The sequence below is a fragment of the Gasterosteus aculeatus genome, chromosome X (assembly GCF_964276395.1).
Source record: "Gasterosteus aculeatus chromosome X, fGasAcu3.hap1.1, whole genome shotgun sequence".
Lineage (NCBI taxonomy): Eukaryota > Metazoa > Chordata > Actinopteri > Perciformes > Gasterosteidae > Gasterosteus > Gasterosteus aculeatus.
Window position 1 is genome coordinate 5,746,716 of NC_135698.1, and position 14,851 is coordinate 5,761,566.

Here is a 14,851-nt window from a genome sequence, read left to right on the forward strand (position 1 = left end):
TTCTTTCTCACTCTCCCACCCCTTCTTCCTTCCACTCTGTCTCCATCTTGCTCTGTCTCACACAAACAAACGCACACACAAACACACACCCTGTTTACATTGTCTTTTTGTCTCTTGTCCCTCAGGGGCCGGAGAGTCAGGGAAAAGCACCATCGTCAAACAGATGAAGTAAGTGTCTAATAAGCACAGTCTAATAGCCATAGAGTGGACGGGTGTCTCTCTCTTTCTCATTCACTCACTCACACACACAGGAAACTGGATATCTAGATGACCACCCTACACTTTGGGTCATATTTTTTTTTTCCTGGAAATGCATGTTTTTGTAGTAACCGGTTAAACATCTGGCCAAGAACACCTGATGTTTTGTTTCGGTGGTGGATCGCATGGAAAGAAAAATACAGAAGGTGCTGTGATCTACCTTTTGTATGCATATATTATATGGCTGTATGGTTCATGTAGATCCACTCTGTAGCGTCTCTGTGTCCATAAACTCGTCCTCATTCCGGTCCAATAGCATTAGAAGTGTCTTTTACAGCGATGGTTGCTTTCAGCTTCAATTGAATGGTTTGGATTTGAGGTGTGGCAAATTTAAGTTGTCACTTTTGATTTATTTTCTCACTAACAGGCTTGCTTTTGTAGTAGTATGATTATTATTGCTTGTAAATTCACTTAATATATGTATTGGAGGTTTTTTCATACAGCCAATATTTGTCCAGTTTTCTTGTCCATAACCTCACTGTTTGATGGCACCAAATCCTACACTGCTGTGTTTTGAGTAATGGTGTCTATCATGAGAGGCTCTAGCTTCTCAATGGGCAACTGAATCAGTCCTTTCTCACATCATTTCCTGTCTACGTCAGCTTGGTCTTGAGGAAATAGTGAATAGCATTTTTCTTACGTTATCTTAATTGAAAAATCAATTGACCCCCCCCCCCTCACCTTCTGATTGCAACTTTAATATTGTTTAACTCAAATATGAGCTAAACAGAGCTACTCATTTATGGCACCATCAGTTGCCATTGGCTGCTGCCTTCACGTGAGCAGCACGCGTCCCTTTGGCGGTGGCAGGTTCTGTCGAGGCCCACTTACTAACCAGGCGCCGGTCCCACGTAGCGCTCCCAAAACACTACCACAGTGCTCCCTTTTCACCCCTGCGGGGGTCCACCGTGCACCGTTGTTACTTAGCGTTACGTCTAGCGGCTCCATTAAAGCTCTCCGCTTTTCTCCGATGGCACAGTAACGCTCGCGTAGGTTACAGACGGGCGAGCGCGTCTTAGCTGATAACTGACGCGTGACACGTGATGAGCCCGTTTCTCAGCCGTTAATGGTCATCGCGGTAGCAATGGCCGACAAATGCTCCCAGTGAATTCATTGAATAAAAGTGGGCCAATACCTTCACGGCTGAGTTCATTGATTGAATTTCACCGTTGGATGTCGCACAGTTGTGTAGCTTTGAGTGACGTAAACGAATATTAATGTTGTTGCTTCTTTACATTCATTGTTACAACAGATACACATTGTATAATGTGACTACTATCAAATCCATCTTACTGTAAAGCCTGTGTCTTTTCATATGATTCATACCACGCTAACATGCCTGTGTGTGTGTGTGTGTGTGTGTGTGTGTGTGAGAAAAGTTTTTTGTTTTTGAAGCATGCTTGTCAGCTGCAGTCTTTTCCTCCAGATATAAACTGATGCGCTCACTTCAGTCCAAACGGTGTGGCAGTAACTAACCTTCCTCTGCCAGGCCCAAACACCAGGGAATTATGTCTGTTGAAGATGTCTTTAACTAAAAACCGTGACATTTTAGCCGTGAGCACGGCACTGCTGCGTGCGCACAGTTCAGGCTGTTGTGCTGACTCCTCCAAGAGTCGAGTTTGATTCCCCCATAAAGAGAATTCTGATATTATGGAGAGAGAGACGCTACTTTTCAAGTGGTGGACGGCGCCCTGCGAGGGAAGCCCTGGCGTTCCTGTTTAGAGGTGCTCTGCTATTTCCGGAACCGCATCAGAGGAGCAGGAAGCACTTACTGCAGTTTTCTTTTCTTTTCTCCTTTGAACATCTGGGGTGTGTTCAAGTGACCGTGTGTGTGTGTGTGTGTGTGTGTGCGCGCGCGCGTGTGTGTTTTAGGTTTGTTGTATATCGAGCTGCAGTGTTGTGCCTGTGAAAGTGTTTAAACTCCGTCCATTTTATGAGTTTGGTAAGAGAAAGTACTGTTCAATGTGCTTTGAAATGATTTTGTCAGATTACAGTGAACTGCTTTGAAACACACATCACTGCTTCCTCAGGTGATGCAATCACTGAGTGACAGTGAGTCATGACGAAGCACTAATAATATATCTGAGGTGAGCACAGGTACGTTTGTAATCTGTTTGTGTGAGAGATAAAGTGAACTGAGAGTGGGTTATAGTTGTGCTATAACAAATTTGAGTGCGTGTGATGGAGAAAGAGAACCGAGAGTGGAATATAGCTGTGTTTGGACAAATGGGTCGTAAAGGTGTGAAGCAACAGAACAGTCTAAATGTAAAACAACGTTCACACAAGGAAGAGAAAGCAATGACAAGGCAAAGAAGAGTGAGTTTAAAGCCAAACTATTTGGTTGTCTGTGTTCTTGTGTATGATCGCTTTCAGTGAGTTTAAGACTTAGGCCAGTAACCAAAGGGAACAACGTACCTCTCTATCGTACATAGAAGGTGTGTGTGTGTGAGAGAGTGAGAGAGACCATCTGTCTAAGGTGTCTGTGTACTTAAACGTGTGCAAAGGTTCTCTCGTTGGCCAACTGACCTCTCAAGCAGTGTTCACGGTGTGTGAGAAAAATAATTTAATGTTGTAATACTTTCATATCATTGAGCAGAACCCTGGGGGAAGAGGTTAGAGGCCTTCGTGCGGCCTTCCTTCTTTTCTAATGCCGTATTAGTCGTCTTCTGGTTCAGGGTCTTGTTCTGTAAGTTGGTTATCCACATAGCGGTTTCCTTTTTTTCAAAACGACACTCAATTGGTTATTCTTTTTGGTAAAAACGCTGAGTTCAGCTTACTCATCATGATTTATACTGTGTCTGCAAAAACACGCCTAGCATAGAGTGCTCCAAAGTTGGACGAAATGACCCGGGTGATGTCATCAGGGTTATTCCAACTTTAAGTAGACATTTATAACAAGTGTGTCTGTTACCAACTGGGGCATTGTTTGTATAAGACAACACTAATACAATATGTTACCAAGTTGCATTATGGTTAATGTAAGAGGCAGGTGTTCGGAAGTTCTATCAATACCTTAGCCTTCTGTTTTATTTTGTTTAATATTTTGCTGGAGTACCCCTTAAAATGACATCAACTCGTGTGGCGTAAACTCCCGCTGAGAGGCTACTTTGAGAAGAGTCTTCTCGCATTTTGCTTTGTTTTTCCGTTGTGGCCCACGTAACAAGGCTAAAGCACTTCTCCAGATTATTTCAAATAAAGCATGCATCTGAATTACATTCATTCATTCAGTCGGTCGCTTCATGTACAACGTACGCCGCTTCTCACACACTGTCTTACTCCTTTTCCTCATCTCTGGCTTGCTGTGTGTGCGTGTGCGCGCTGACGTGATCGGAGGCGACCGGCCGAAGGGAGAACAAACGCTGTCCGTCCCTCACGGCTGCACCGCTTCCCACAGGCTGCTGAGACCGAGGGAGCGGTTTCTCTAGAACAGGAGATAATTAGGTTAAAGCCTCAGAAGAGGAAGATACAAGGGGGAAGGAGGGAAAAGGTGGTGGTGTTTTGTGCACAGAGAGGGAGAGAGGGGGGTGTTGTAGATGAAGGAAGTCAGAAGGGAGTTTAAACGAAGGCAATGTTCTGCACACAGATAGAGAGGAGTGGTCTGTAAGTGGACATTGAAAGGACTGAACTGGAGAAGATAGGAATTTTTATTGAAGGTGACGAAGTGAGAAAAAAAAAAAGAGGAGGAGAATCACTGGGACACGCAACCGGGCAGGAAAATGATTGTTCTGTTTTTCAAAGGGCAAAGTCACAATGGAGTGTGAAAAAAAAAAAAAAAAAAAATCACGATGCGAGAGATTAAGGGTGAAGGGAGTTGGGTTGATAAGCGGCAGGGAAGCGAAGCCATTTTGTGCCAGAGGAGAGAGCGATTGGTGAAGTGAAAGAAAATATTCTCACTTATTGGGTGAGCTAGAAGAAGTGACAAAGGGAGACCAGGGCACGGTTGTCAGGGTGCAAAGGGTACTCCGCCTCTGGACTCTGTTATCCTCGATAATTATTACCCTTCTCTCAAATCATGAGCAAATAAAGAAGGGAGGAGGGGGGGGGGGGGGCAGGCGTTGAGTGAAGCGACGGTCTAACTGGTCATCTGAAAAGGTGTCACCCAGATAGTCGTCCTTCATTGGTTAAATGTATCCGTGTGTGTGCTCATTGCCGCAATGATTCTATTGGCTGTGTGTGTGTGGTAATTCAGTGATGATGTGAATATACCATTATGTTGCTGGAGGCTATGAATATTGTTTGAATCTCACCTGCAGGAGTTCTGAATCAGTGTGTCAAGTCCAGTTTTTGTTTCTGTAACAAGCTGTAACAAACAAACGGACTGCATCCGTAGTAACATACTGTTTGAAGGTAAAATTGTCTGGAAGATGAAGCAGAAACACAAATTCCGATCATTTAATTTAATGCATCTCAGAATGGGCTGATTGGCTGTTAGGGCTAGTTTGGCTGTTTTTGGGGGGGGTGGGGGTGCGTCCACCTGTCGTGATGGAGATGGGGGTGTATGGCAGGTGTTCTAAGCCATGTCTGCTTACTTTCTTGGTGTGCACTGTTGAATCCGCCCATCTTAATGAAGTTGTATGTGTGGTCTGCGCACTAATCGGGGCTTCTCGCAAAAAACAAAGGTCTTTTGTGGGAGCAATGTGTGTGCGTGCATTCTTGCTTGTACACATATGTGCAATTGAGTTTATTTTTTATTTTTTTCCCCATCTAGGCTGTTTTTGTTAATTATGTAGATATGGTTGTGTGAGTGTTTTGTGTTTGTGTGTTAGGCCTGTTTGGCAGATTTCATTTCAGTTTGCTCCAATGTGAGACAAAGGAGTCTTGTTACAATGACCCCACTCAGCTGATATAAAGTCAGCTGATGGCGACTGTGCCTGAGTTTGTAGTTTTTTTTTATGTGTGTTAATTATATCACACCCAAGTGCGAACAGAAATGTGCAAGAATAAATGCCTTTCATTTTAGTGGCGCCTTGTCAGACAGGAGCAGATTCACATTTTATTAGTTGTAACATTTTATTTTATTAGATTGTTATAATAATTATTATAATTTATCATAATTTATTAGATTTTGGAGTTATATTACGTCATACAGGTGTTTATTGATTTTTGCCACTTTTTGTAAATCCTGAACCTTCTTATTCAAATGAATCCTTTGGTTGCATTTAGTGTTGTGTGAATACAGGAAGATTATTTATCCATCTGCAAATTGCTTATCCTGCACACAGGGTCGGGGGAGGGGCTGGAGTCCATCCCAGCCAACGTCAGGCGATGGACTGGGTGCACTCTGGACTGGTCAATCCATTGACCAGCCAATTGCAGGACTACACAGAAACAAACAACCATTGACACTCTCATTCACACACCTACGGGCAATTAAGAGTCACCAATCAACCTGATCCCCAAAGCATGTCTTTTGGACTGTGGGAGGAAGCCGGAGTACCCAAAGAGAACCCACACAGACACGGGGAGAACATGCAGACTCTACACAGAAAGGCCACTGGGTGGAGTCGAACCCAGGACCTTCTTGCTGTGAGGCAACGGTGCAAACCACCACACCACCGTGCCGCCCGGAAGATTAATTAAATCTTTAAAATGTATATCATTAAAGATGATTAATGTCATCACTGCTGAGTACAGCAGACTAACTAATGTTAGAATGGAAGAAACCTTCACGATAGCAATGCTAGCATGCTGGTGTTTAGCAGGTACATGTTTACTATGTTTGCTATGTTCACTGTCACAGTTTAGTGTCTCAGCATGATAGAGTTGGCTACTTAAGTAGTAAACAAAAAGCTGAGACTGACAGGAATGTCATTTGTTTTCAACCACCAATTCAACAGTAGTCAAGACATTTCACTGGAACCACAAAGTCAACCTCATTGGATGTTTGGTAGTGCCTGTAAACATTTTTAAGGGGTGTTATGGTAGTTTAAGCTTTGAATGACAAACGTTCGTCTCCATTAAAAAGACACGATAAATAAAATATATGAGTTTTTCTGCATCTCAGCCAGACCAAAGCCTTTCATCTGGCAGGTTGTTGGAATTCAGGAAGTTTCCGTTAGTTTGTCCTCCCCTAGATGTCTGGACTACTTGCGTTCGTTAAAATAAAGTAATTAATATTGACACAAGGGAAAGGATAAGAACTGAATAATTACATTGAAGCTTGTATATGGGGCGACCTGATTAAACCTGTGGTCCCACTTCTGTCTTTCTGCCGGTCCTGCTCATGCCTTCAACAGTCTAGAGCAGGGGTCTCAAACTCAAATCAGCTGCGGGCCAGATGCAGCCCACTTCAACCGAACGCGGGCCAGACTAGCGTCCGAACGGCATGGTCGACAATAACACAACTTAACACTCACTTTCAAAAGCAGTCATTGAACCCCACCCTGGGGGATCGGTCCGAATGAGACTACAACACTAGTCCTCCTTTAACTCAGCGGGGGAGACCTAAGGTCATGTGACCGTGGAATTCCTTTATAGCCAAACGTGAAGTTACGTGAATCGAAGCTGCGTAGTAATGGACGGAGACGCTCGTCGGTGACGTCGGATGCTTCATGTGTTGTTAGTGTGAGTCGTAAAGGAAACATTATTAAACGAGCGATGCTAACGGTTAGTCACATGATTACCTGCGCGAAAGAGGGCAGGAAACTGAATTTAACCCTCCTGCTCTCTGCACCTCGGCCGACACACACGACCCGCCCCCCATGTCAGTCACATGCATGCCACGTTCACTGGACAAGCACACAGTAGGAAACCAGAACATCATAACATGTCCCACACAGCAGCTGACAGTGGGGTTACAGTATAAAACTTGCGGGCCCCACTAACATTACACTTTCATATTAAGGATGGGGCCACAAAATATCGTCCCGAGGGCCGCAATTGGCCCGCGGGCCGCGAGTTTGAGACCCCTGGTCTAGAGGATCCATGCATCTACAAACGACTCAAATTCCCTGTAACAGAGCACATGTTGACTTATACAGGCTTCACTGTTGATGTTATCAACTGCCCCTACCACTTCCCATAATTGTATCATCAACTGGAAATGCAAAATAAGAGTCACTATGTAGTTTACATCACTTTATGGATGCCTACTTTTCTGTACTGCTAACGGAAATCTCGGACTATATGAATCCCTATCCTTTTTGAAGTTTTGTTTTTTGACTTGCGACAGACTAAAGAGATGTGTTTGTTGCCTGCCTATTAGTAACTAGCATTCACACAGTAGTAACTAGCTATAGGAGCAATGTTTGGGCAAAGTGTCTCGCCCAATGACACATGGACATGCAGGGTCTGGGATCAAACCGCCAATCTTCTGGTTGGAGGACGACCGGGCTCCCCACTCACCCAGAGTCACCCCCACCCCCGCTTTTCTGACTAATCAATTAAAGATGGCAAGATCTAACCTAAAATGTACCCACTTGACTGATAAAGCACAATAACAGGAGCCGAGGAGCCAAATTTACAGTAACAAAGTAGTTCAATATATGATCAGCAGCTCTTTCATCAAGGCCAACTGATAAGCATACTCAAACTGATGACACGACCAAATATTGGCTTCCAATGGGACTTTTGGTAAAGGGGTGACTAATGGTACCCTCTCGTTTAAATGAAAATATTTTCACTGTACTTTGTAAAGCTTGTATGTGTTCCATAAACCAGTAACTGGATTGCAACGTTTCAATGGAAGGTTTTTGGTGTGATTCTTTGTGCAGTAGTTTACCAAGCATTGTTAGACAATAGTTATGGCTCTGCACCTGGCAAACTAACCTTTGCCAGATGAGCACCTGTGGGGCAGGTGGTGTGTACGAGTGCCCATGTGTTTCCCTGTAGAAATCAGTCAGTGGGGGGGGCGGGCGGGCGGGAGGGTTCATTGCGGTCTTTTTAATGAATTATTAATTGCTCATGGAAAAGCAAAGGGAGAGGAGTTGAAAAGAAAAAACACGTCATTAGGAAGGAGGAGCGAGAAGGGGAGAAAAAGAAGAAGACAGTGAGTGGAGCAAGTATGATATTAGGTAAGCAATATACAGATGGAGGGAGTTACAGGGATGTTGGATCAAAGAGAACTTTGCAGAGGAGGGAAGCGGATAGAAATAGCTTGCGACAGTGAAACAGCCCTAATGGCAGACAGTCTTCCCACATGTAATATGGAACTGTAATTATTCTTTTCTCCAGTCCGCCTGGGTTTAAAAGCATGTGTGTGCAGCTCCTAACATCCCCCCTGAAGTGGTGTGAATTAGAGCGTGTCCCTTGGCACAAGAAGTCTTCATCATCACATGACCAAAGCTGGAGCCAGGACTCCTCTCCAGCAAAGGATTCATTGTTTGACTCAAAAATGGAACAAGTACCTGTTACAACACCTCCCCATATTATGTTAGAAGATGATTTATAAAAGGGACATTTGCTCAAAGATATGAGCTTTTTTCTGTCCTTTTTACTTGCAATCACATATATACAAATAGCCACAAATGCGGCGGTAAATCAGCTCCTCCTTCATATATTCGTTTTTCTAATCCATTCTGTACCATTTTCTCAATGTGTTGTGGAGAGAACCATGAACCTCTGCAAGTGCCACTCCACCATACGGTGCACAAGAGTCGATATAAATGGTAAAACGACATTCAAAATTCCTACTAGTGACTATAGGCTGTACTCTGCGTTACTTTGAGCTAAATGCTAACAAACTCTCAGTGACTATGCTAAAATCTGCTTTAATTTAGCAGTGTTCAGTTTGTTAGCGTGCAAACGTGCTCGTGTTCTAATTAAACATTTTATCTATTTAGCAAAATAATGTGGACTGATGGGAATGGCTTTAGTTTTTGCCCTTTTGCTTTGGCAGATTTTGGCCCAGTGGTTCTGGTTCAAAAAAACAAAAACAAAACAGGGTGGCACTAAAGGTAATGTCAAAGGTCATCAGGATTTAACCTCTGGAAACCATCCATATTTGTACAACGACAAGTTCAGGGCAATCTATTCAACCGATGACATCGAATACTTTGGACCAACAGACTGACTAAGGGTGATTTGCAAAAAAACAAAAGACTTGAGAGCCCGAAGCACGGATGTGTGTGTCTCAGTGTGTCATAGGATGTGTGGGCAGGAAGTGAGTGGAGCCAAAGGACTGAGCGGCTGATACCTCCATTTCACTTTGTGCGTGTGTCAGTCGGGGAAGGGGCTTTATTCCCACCGGCTTGACTAATTCCATTCCCCCGTACTCCTTTACTCTTTACTCTTGAGGGTCCAGTAAAATAATCTGACACAAGCACACAAATAACTTGTGTAGTGTTGACAGGAGTTGGTCAGTGTGCACTTTGTCGCGGCTAGGAGCTCAAAGTAAGTGGATGGATGTACAGCATGGTGATAAAAGAACAATCTTGTGTTTGTGTGTGTGTGTGTGTGTGTGTATTGTATCAGGACAAACCGTGTTAGCTAGCAGCAATGCAGAACAGAAATAAATACTTAGTTGTGCTGTGTGGTTTTGTTTGTGTGTTGAGTAGGTGTGAGGATAAAAATATGGGAGTTACTTACAGGAAGTAGATACGACGGTGTGTGTGTGTGTGCGTGTGTGTTTATGTCACACAGCCTCTTTTAATATTATTGATATTACCTTTTTAATGGAGCAGTTTTTGTTCATGTTTTTTAGAGATACTAACCTTCTGTACGGCTGCGTTATTTATTTCCCTTGTCATGTGTACAGAATGAACAATGTAAAAGATGTACAATACGTCGTAAAAAACACAAAAAACGTACATTAAATTGTAACATTTCTAACACATTTGCCATAACAAAGGCCACGCCGCAAATATTGTTTCACATGGTCTCAAACAAAAGATGACTTGTAACAATTCTGTGATTATTGGTTAATTGTCATTGCAACACCTGCTTCTGTGCCCCCCCTCCACATCATGGAATGACATCGTGGTTAAATAGCCAGTATGTCTGTCCTACTGTCCATCTGCCTGTCTCTGTTTGAAACTAAACTACGTTTCAGGTCAATGTGCAGATTGTGCCAAAGCTACGGGACATTACCCACACATACACAGCGACACACACAGTGCTCTCCCTGCTGACAGAAGGGCTTGGAGAGTGTGTAATGAGAAAAGGTCCTCATGCATGAAAGCTCACGTCAGCAGGCCAGCCAATCCAACACACACACACACACACACACACACACACACACACACAGTCCTTGAATTGTATCTAACAACACTTCGTTTTCACTTAAGTTCTCTTTTCCAGTGTTCGTGCTTTCTTTTACTCTCCCCTGAGTTTAATACCTGTGTGTTAGTGTTTACTTTCGAGGAAGACTATTCCGCAGTGTTTCTCAAACGTTGACCGCACTGTCTTCCTTTTGAACTGCTTAAATATGGTCCTTACAATATGTCCTCCTAATATATTACCCTCCCATGAGACTTCATTTAATTCCACCTTTGGAAAAACACCTGAAGTGCTGCCCCTTTGTTCTAAACTGACACTAGTGGGAATGTTGATGATTCATATGTCTCATGTTCAAAAGATAGAGACACAGGTACAACAGAGGGCAGTTTTCAGGAGTCTAATTTCTATTATTTATTTGTTTTCTTATTGATCGGGGTTTCGTGTAACTGTAGATCCACATCACATTCCTGCAGCTCAGCACAGTTTCTGCAATCATCCAATTAGAAGTTTTCTTTTTTCTCGTTTCACCTCCGATGCAATGAAAGCCACAGAAGAAGGACGAAAAGGTTTATCGAGCGATGCAGCGTGTATTCATCCTTAGACATCACCTGATGTGCACGTGATACAGATATGAATTAGGGATGCAGCTATTTGTCCGCATTGGATGCTACTCACTTTGTAGACTGGCATCTGCATATCAGAATATAAAATGACTTTGGCCAATGGCAGCGGCCCTTTTCTTGTCCATCCGTTTTGTCACATCAATTATGCACCTGTATATTGTTGGCTATTTGTGGTAGGAATCTGACAACAGTCATCAGGTGCCGATTTGGATAAGACGCCACTGGCATAACGACATGTGCCGTGCACACATGTGGTTTGTGCCAAAATAATAAAGAAATAATTTTACGATTGAAAAATGAATATTTTTGTTTTGTATGTGAGGAGCATCCTAAGCATTCTCCTCATTAACTATGTACGGAGTCGAAATGGGAAACATAGGAAAAGAAAAACGTTTTCCTTTTTATAGTTATAATTTTTAGCTCAACCAAAGACAATCAAATGCAACGCTGAGTGAGGGGAGACTTGTGTACAAATATAAAACACGAGATTGGTGTGCAAATTTACTGATTTATGTACATATTTACAAAAGAGGGGGCAGGTGATCACAAGTAGTTTACGACTGTTTTAATTCATGGATCAGCAGTAAACAAGTTAGCAAATACAACTTTCAGAGATGCCCTGATTACATTTTGATTTTAGTTTTGTACACGTTCTTCAAACTAGTGTTTGTGTGTGTTTCAGCTCTTATTGAATTCGTTTTTGAAGGACTTTTAGTTGCAGCACTCGGAGTGAAGACTTGTGTGATTAAAAGGGCCGTGTGTATAGACTGAATGTCCTTGTTACAAGATGCTGCATGCACACAGGTAACCCCTCCCCCCCCTGCTCATAGAGATTAGCGGCGGGTGTTCCCATCGGCTGGGCTTTGCGGTGTGTCAGGAGTAGGGTGACAAAGGGGCGGAATTTAAGCTCAGGAATTTGGGAAAGTTTGACCTTTTTATTTTGTGCAAAAACCTATAACTGTAAACCGAGTGTAGTTGAAGGCGAGGCCAGCTCAGCTGGACGCAGCTACTTGGGAACATCCTCTGCCAGTAACGTAAACATAACACGTTCTGTTATTTCTTTCTTTATCAGTACTTGACTTGAGTTTACCAAGTAATCAATATGTTATGTTCATTTTAATACCACGTTTATTTGTAAATAGTAGGCTAACTTTTTACAGCAGTGAGCGTAGGATGTATGTATGTCCTCAGAAAAATATACCATCACCTTGATTATTCACGGCTTTTGGGGTCAATCAAAAAGCACGAGTTGGGCGAGCTCTCATAAATAAAAGTAATTACTGCAAATGAATTGCTGAGCAATAAAATTTGTTTTCAAAACCTTCTCTTAAAGATATATGTAATGCAGCACAGGCTGTGTTTCTTTGCATAGGGTGTTGGTAGCTATTGAAAACCACATCCGACATGGATGTAGACCTGAAAGGATTCAGGGACAAACACTAAATCCATGCTTGAGAAGCTTCATTCATTTTAGATTCGGAAGTGGATGTTTTTGTTGTTAAAGGAAAGAATTTAGTTCTACTCACAAAATGGATTAAGTTCAAATTTGTAGATGACAAACAAAATGTTGTTTTGTCATATATGACAAGATAAATACAGTTAAAATACACAAATTTCTAGTTTATTCCCGTATTTCACGTTAATTCCCTTGGAAAGTTTCCAACTTTGAAGATTGCCGGAATTGCGACCCGGGTCAGAATGCCAGATCCTCAACAGGACGAGACAAATGCACTGAGTTCATTGAGATGTTTCAGGAAGTTGCCAGGTTTGATCCCCGGTCCTTTCTGAGCAGAGGTCTTGTTGACCCGTTTTCCTGTGGAGATGTTGTCAGTCTGTATTCCCTCAAAAATTTTGTCCCAACCTGGATCAGTCTGTCCGGATCAGTCAACAGGTTTCTCGTGCCCGGTCTGCTGTTTGCTTACTGCCATCGCTCTGCCAACTCCTATGTTTGACATTCGTCCGTCTGTAGGTTTCTGCTGCCAGTTTGTCTGCCAGGGCAACTGTCTAACCGCCTTTGAGTCTGTCTGTCGGTGTGTCCTTGTGTGCATGACATTTAAAACAGCAGCACGGGCTTCTGCTTGCACTGTGAGCCTAAATGTCAGCTTTGCCTACTGGTGATGGACCATTCCCCCCCACACCCCCTTCTTCCTGATCCACTCCCTCTATCTTTTGTGTTTTTGTTGTATCCCCCCCATCACCCCGTTTCTCTCTAACCGCTTGCCCCTTTCAGAAGCATCCCCCCTTTTATTTACAGTATCATCCCAAGAACGCCTCCAATTTACAAGTGATCTTGCATGAATAGCGCTTTAACTTTATATCTGTATATATAATAGAGCTGCTTCTTGTATTTGTGCCAAACCGTCACTTCTGCGTGGTGCTGCTTCCTTATTTACGAATCTGTTGGTGTGTCGAACCGTCACTTACAGGAAGGAACAAAATGATCAGCACACGATGTCCTGCTAGCTATACATGCGCACATATGTTTTCTGAATCCATGCATTTTGTATCCTTGTTTACTGTCTGTCAAGAAGTCTGAAGGGGACTGTTGTTCCTACCAAACCAGACTGACTCATTGATTGATTAACGCGTGTGTATTTGTGTGTGTTTAGGATCATCCATGAGGACGGTTTCTCTGGCGATGACGTAAAGCAGTACAAGCCTGTCGTTTACAGCAACACCATCCAATCTCTGGCTGCCATCGTCCGTGCCATGGATACACTGGGCCTGGAATATGGAGACAAAGAACGGAAGGTCAGCACTCGTCCCCCCCTCAGTCTCTCACACACACTTTCTTCAAACTCCGTACACATATAACGCAACAACGCTTTAACTTAATTTTTCTCATACTTTCACCAAATCTGTGTATCATGGCGTACAGCCAGTGATATGCAGCGCAAAAGCCAGACCCTCACCGATACAAAATGTCCCAAGATGGTTTATATTCTCAAGTCAAAAGCTGTGAATTCTACTAAATGACGATATCAACCAACATGAACCATTGAGCTAATTCTCTATATGCTGAGCTTCCTGTCCTGAATACTGCAAGTAGCCACTGGAATAATCCCATGAGAACTGATGTAGTTCATGGAGAGGGCACAGTGTGCCTTACATAGAGCTACTGTCTTTCAACCAAAGTACCAGGAGTCCAGCTCTTGTGTCAGAGTCGATCCAGTGCCACTCTGCAGCACACCGCTCTCTGCCAGCTTCAGCTCCTTGCTCCAACCTTCTCTGTTGGGGATGGGCACATATCGCCTGCACCTTCCTTGGTCCTTGTAATTGTAGTGCATCTATTAAGGACAATACTGTTGTTACATTGCACATTAGCGGGGCCGTGTGCGCAGTGATTTAGTGCATGGTAAATGTCCATTATGACTGCAATGCACCGTTAGTAAAATGTGTAGTTGCTGTCCCAGCTTCATAAAGCCAGTGTTACAACATGTTGTTTTGGAGAGCAGAAGTGGGGTCAATTAGGTACCTCAGTGACTTGATAGATAATTAAAGTCCTTCCGTTGCCGCAGTAGAGAAACGCGGATGCCACACACTCCCACGGACTTTGCCAAAGGCCCACAGGCAGGACGTGATCCAAAGACTATGGCAGATGTGAGCTGCAATTTGTACTTTTTGGTCTGGTTTAAGGTTGAAGTTGTCTATTGAGCAATGCAGCTGATCATGTCTCTGCAGCATAGCACATATCAAGCTCTCAGCTGGAGGTGGACGAGCAGAGGTAAAAACCTATCGTGTTTGTTTTTTGTTTGGGTATCATCCTTCTGAAGTGTGCCTTTGTTTCTCCGTTTAAAACAACAATCCAAAGCAGT

The 14,851-nt window shown here is 43.2% G+C and overlaps 1 protein-coding gene across 2 annotated transcripts in view; it reads left to right on the forward strand.

Annotated features, from left to right (window-relative positions):
* Positions 1-14,851, forward strand: part of LOC120809818 (guanine nucleotide-binding protein G(o) subunit alpha) — a 73,984-nt gene that overhangs the window by 1,563 nt on the left and 57,570 nt on the right. For both annotated transcript variants that reach the window (XM_040163916.2, XM_040163917.2), the window contains exons 2-3: positions 126-168; positions 13,646-13,787. In XM_040163916.2, coding sequence (XP_040019850.1) covers positions 126-168; positions 13,646-13,787 — 185 coding nt within the window. The remainder of the gene's footprint in view (positions 1-125; positions 169-13,645; positions 13,788-14,851) is intronic.